Raw genomic sequence first — 4,599 nt, 5'->3', positions numbered from 1 at the left:
AAAAAAAAAAAAGTAGCCAGGCATGGTGGTGCATGCCTATTGTCCCAGCTACTTGGGAGGCTAAGGCAGGAGAATTGCTTGAGCCTGGGAGGTGAAGGTTGCAGTGAGCCAAGATGTGCCATTACACTCCAGCCTGGGCAACAGAGGGAGACTCTGTCTCAAACAAACAAATGAAGTTACATTAGGCTAACGTCAGCTTTTCAGAAAAAGAAAAAAATTTTTTTTAGAGATGTGATCTCACCATGCTGCCCAGGCTGGAATGCTATGGCTATTCACAGGTGGAATCATCATGCACTACAGCCTTGAAATCCCGGGCTCAAGTGATCCTTCTGCCTCAGCTTCCCAAGAGGCTGGGACTACAGTGGTAGCTGTGCCACCACACCCAACTAGAAAATATTTTTTATAAATTTAGTGTAGCCTAAGGATACAGGGTTTAGAAAGTCTACAATACCATGCTGTAACATCCTGGGCCTTCACACTCACTCACTCGCCCACAGCAACTACCAGTCCTTCAAGCGTCGTTCACAGTAAGTACCCTAGGTGTATTATTTTTCATCTTGTATACTGTATTTGTACTGTACCTTTTCTGTTTAGATTTGTCTAAACACACAAATATTGGCCAGGCCCGGTGGCTTATGCCTGTAATCCCTGTACTTTGGGAGGCTGAGGTGGGTGGATAACCTGAGCTCAGGAGTTCGACACCAGCCTGACCAATATGGTGAAACCCCATCTCTAATAAAAATACAGCCGGGCGCGGTGGCTCAAGCCTGTAATTCCAGCACTTTGGGAGGCCGAGGCGGGTGGATCACGAGGTCAAGAGATCGAGACCATGCTGGTCAACATGGTGAAACCCCGTCTCTACTAAAAATACAAAACATTAGCTGGGCATGGTGGCACGTGCCTGTAATCCCAGCTATTCAGGAGGTTGAAGCAGGAGAATTGCCTGAACCCAGGAGGCGGAGGTTGCGGTGAGCCGAGATCGCGCCATTGCACTCCAGCCTGGGCAACAAGAGCGAAACTCCGTCTCAAAAAAAAAAAAGACAAGTAACAATAAATTGCAATACTTTATTATGCACCCAGAACAGACTCTTACAGTTTTATGTGTGTTAATCTTTTCTCTTTACTGATACTGTGTTGTTAGGAACTGAATGTTTATGTCCCCCCAAAATTCATATATTGAAGCCCTAACTTCTGTTGTGACAATATTTGAAGACAGGTTCTGTTAGATGATAAAGATTAAATTAGGTCATAAGAGTGGGACCCTAACCCCGCAGGGCTGGGGTCCTTATTTTATTTTTTTTGAGATGGAGTTCACTCTGTCACCCAGAGTGATAATATTTTATTGTGCAGTGGCACAATCTCGGCTCACTATAAACTCTGCCTCCTGGGTTCAAGCGATTCTCCTGCCTCAGCCTCCCAAGTAGCTGGCATTACAGGTGCCTGCCACCACACCTGGCTAATTTTTGTATTTTTAGTAGAGATAGGGTTTCACCATGTTGGCCAGGCTGCTCTTGAGCTCCTGACCTCAAGGGATCTGCCTGCCTTGGCCTCCCAAAGTGCTGGGATTACAGGCATGAGCCACCGGCCTCTTCCTCTTCTTATAAGGGCCCTAGGCCAGGTGGGGTGGCTCATGCCTATAATCCAAGCTACTCAAGAGGCTGAGGCAGAAAAATTGTTTGAACCCGGGAGGCACAGCTTGCAGTGAGCCAAGATTGTGCCACTGTACTCCAGCCTGGGCGACAGAGCGAGACTCCATTTCAAAAATAACAACTGTAAAAAAAAAACCCAGCCGGGCGCGGTGGCTCAAGCCTGTAATCCCAGCACTTTGGGAGGCCGAGGCGGGTGGATCACGAGGTCAAGAGATCGAGACCATCCTGGTCAACNGTATTTTTAGTAGAGACGGGGTTTCACCATGTTGACCAGGATGGTCTCGATCTCTTGACCTTGTGATCCACCCGCCTCGGCCTCCCAAAGTGCTGCGATTACAAGCTTGAGCCACCGCGCCCGGCCCTGTAAGTTTGGTTTTCATCCGCAAACAGCACTACTGTGTGGGAAGTTGTGATGGTATGGAGATGAAAGAGAGGGCCCCTACCTCCTGAGAAGTGACAACCTAGTGGGGGAAATAGATCTATCTTCCCAGCAGGGGTGAGAAGTGTCATTTTCACCTATTTATTTCAGCTGCCTTGGTGGTATGAAAGGGGCATCCCAACAGCACAGAAGCAGGACGCCTCCAAGGCTGCCTTGGCTGGCACCTGCAGCCTGAATCGGGAGAAAAGGGCTTTGCCAGCTCCCCCACCATCAAGGATGGGGACCCCCACTGTGCATAGCGTATCGGGTTTCTTCCCATGTGACTCCCAGGGACTCCCCTTAACTGAGTGGGGGTGGAGGGTGTCATCAGCCTTGCCCCAGACCTTGCCCTCAGGCCCACAGGGCCCCATCGGGGCCTGGCTATTACTGACACTCCCGTCACACTTGAGATGTAAGACAGCAGCTCAGGCCGGGCTTCCCTGGGCCCCCTGGAATTCTCGAGGCTTTCCGCTAACCCTCAGGCTTCCTCGGCTTCCCTGCCAAACCTGTATCTCCCTTTGCACCCCACCGCGCCCCCAAAGTCCCCACGCCCTTAGTCTGTTCCTTCAGTTCCCCAAATTCCTTCAGCCTCATCTCGACTCCCCTCCGTCCCTCTTCTAGGACCCCAAAAGCTCTCCTCGGCCCCAGGACCCCGCAGAGGTCCCGTAGTCCCATCTGTGGGGCCCCCACAAACCCCTTCGGACCCCTCAGCGGGCACTTAGGCCTCCGGAGATCCCCTGGCTCTCGAGGTATCACCGTCACTCACCTCAGACCCCAGCACCCCTTAGCCTCGCCCCGAACCCACCTCACACACCCAAAAAGACTAAACGCCGCTCTGTCTAGTCTCGCCCAACTCCCCCCACCCCAAAACGCCCTGGGCCTCCAGGCCCCGCTCCCGGAATCACCTGGGCCCCGCGCCCCACGCCCGGCCGCCCGGCCCACCTGCGCGTCCAGCTGGTTCAGCTGCTGCATGTCGCCGCTCACGGCCTCGGGCACTGGGTCCTGCGTGCAGTGCAGGCGACCCATGGCGCGCTCCCCGGCCCCGCAAGCCCCGCCGCCGCCGCCGCCCTGCTGAGCTTCCTCCGCCGCCGCCGCCGGCCTCACCGCGCATCCGCAACCGCACTTTCGCCACGGCCGCCGCCGCCGCTGCGCTCCTCCCCCTGCCGCCCTGGGCCGCGCGAGGCGGGGGCACACTCGCGCGGCGGCGGACACGCGCGACCGCCCGGCTCCGAGGAGAACCGAGGGGTTTCCTGCCAGTTCTCCCGCTGAGGGACCCCTGGGTACGGCGCTTGGCCTCTCTGAACCTCAGTTTCGCCATCTGTGAAAATGATGGCTGGGCTGGCTCCTTAAATGAGTTAAGCCTCCAGGAAAGTTTAACGCAGAGCCGGGCACCTAGGAGGCCCTCAATCAAAGGCTAGCTGCTATTATCGTCATCACCGTTATTATGCACTCGGCAGATATTTATGGCACGCCTACTCGACGCCAGGCATTGGGGACAGGGATGGGGACCAAGCAGGCCAGAGTGTCCCTCGGAGAGCTGGCATCAGAGCAGAGCAGTAATTCGCAACCTCGGATGGGCATCAGCAGCACCTGGTGTTGCCGGGCCCCGCCCCCAGAGGATCTGACTCCGACGGGCAGGGTGGAGCCTGAGAATTTGCATTTCCAAAATGCACCCAGGGACCACACTTTGAGACACTCTGCGGTGGAAGAAATTGACTCACCAAAGTTTACTCAAAATAGTGCGAGGGCTTTGACTGTGCGGCGCAGGGAAGGTGGTGGTCAGGTGGGTGAGGGGAGGTTATTGAGACCGTGATGTCACTGCAGCCCCTCAAACACTTTAATCCCCCATGCCCTCTCTTCCCAGGGACTCCTCACAGTTCCCAAGTGAGTATTACCCTGATCCCATTGGAAACATGAGAAAATAGAGACATGCTATCCAGAATTTAGGAACTGAACGCCAAGCCTAAGGGCTTCACCTAGGCCCTAAGTCCAGCCTTGAGGCTAAGTGGTGAATGCCAAGAAACCTGGGGCAGGGAAATATGGGAGGTTTGGCACACCTTCCTCACCAGCCCTCCTCCTCTCCCCTACCCTTTCCTGAAAATCCCTTATGGAAAGGTATAAACAAAATGTCTTTTACCCAAAGGCCAAGCCCAGTCATTATTTCATTTTTTCAGTCATTATTTCATTCATACATTCATTCAACAAATATTGAATGGCACACGCCTGTGATCCCAGCTACTCGCAGGTGAGGCTGAGGCAAGAAAGTTGCCTGAGAGATCAGGAGGTCGAGGCTGCAGTGAACCCAGATGTGCCACTGCACTCCAGCCTGGGTGAGAGAGCAAGACCACGCCTCCAAAAAAAAGGAGGTCAGTTGTGAGGCAGATATGATAGGCGATGGGGATCCCACAGTGACACAACCAGATGAAACAGATGCAGTGCCTGGCCTCTGAGAAGTCAGAATTTACCCAGGGAAGCAGACGCATGTGTGTGTAAAAGTATTAAGGAATTCCAAAAAGTAGGAAGTGCCTTGAG

The 4,599-nt window shown here is 53.9% G+C and overlaps 1 protein-coding gene across 2 annotated transcripts in view; it reads right to left on the bottom strand.

Annotated features, from left to right (window-relative positions):
• Nucleotides 1-3,657, bottom strand: part of COMMD7 (COMM domain containing 7) — a 17,218-nt gene extending 13,561 nt beyond the window's left edge. Inside the window, exon 1 of one of the 2 annotated variants that reach the window (XM_017514510.2) lies at nt 3,010-3,657. In XM_017514510.2, coding sequence (XP_017369999.2) covers nt 3,010-3,093 — 84 coding nt within the window. In that variant the 5' untranslated portion in view covers nt 3,094-3,657. The remainder of the gene's footprint in view (nt 1-3,009) is intronic. The other variant, XM_017514515.2, reaches the window with a different exon arrangement.
• Nucleotides 3,658-4,599: the final 942 nt, after the last annotated feature.

This window comes from Cebus imitator, unplaced genomic scaffold, assembly GCF_001604975.1.
Source record: "Cebus imitator isolate Cc_AM_T3 unplaced genomic scaffold, Cebus_imitator-1.0 Scaffold18, whole genome shotgun sequence".
Lineage (NCBI taxonomy): Eukaryota > Metazoa > Chordata > Mammalia > Primates > Cebidae > Cebus > Cebus imitator.
The sequence above is the reverse complement of the archived record's forward strand: the minus strand, read 5'-3'. Positions and strand labels throughout refer to the sequence as shown.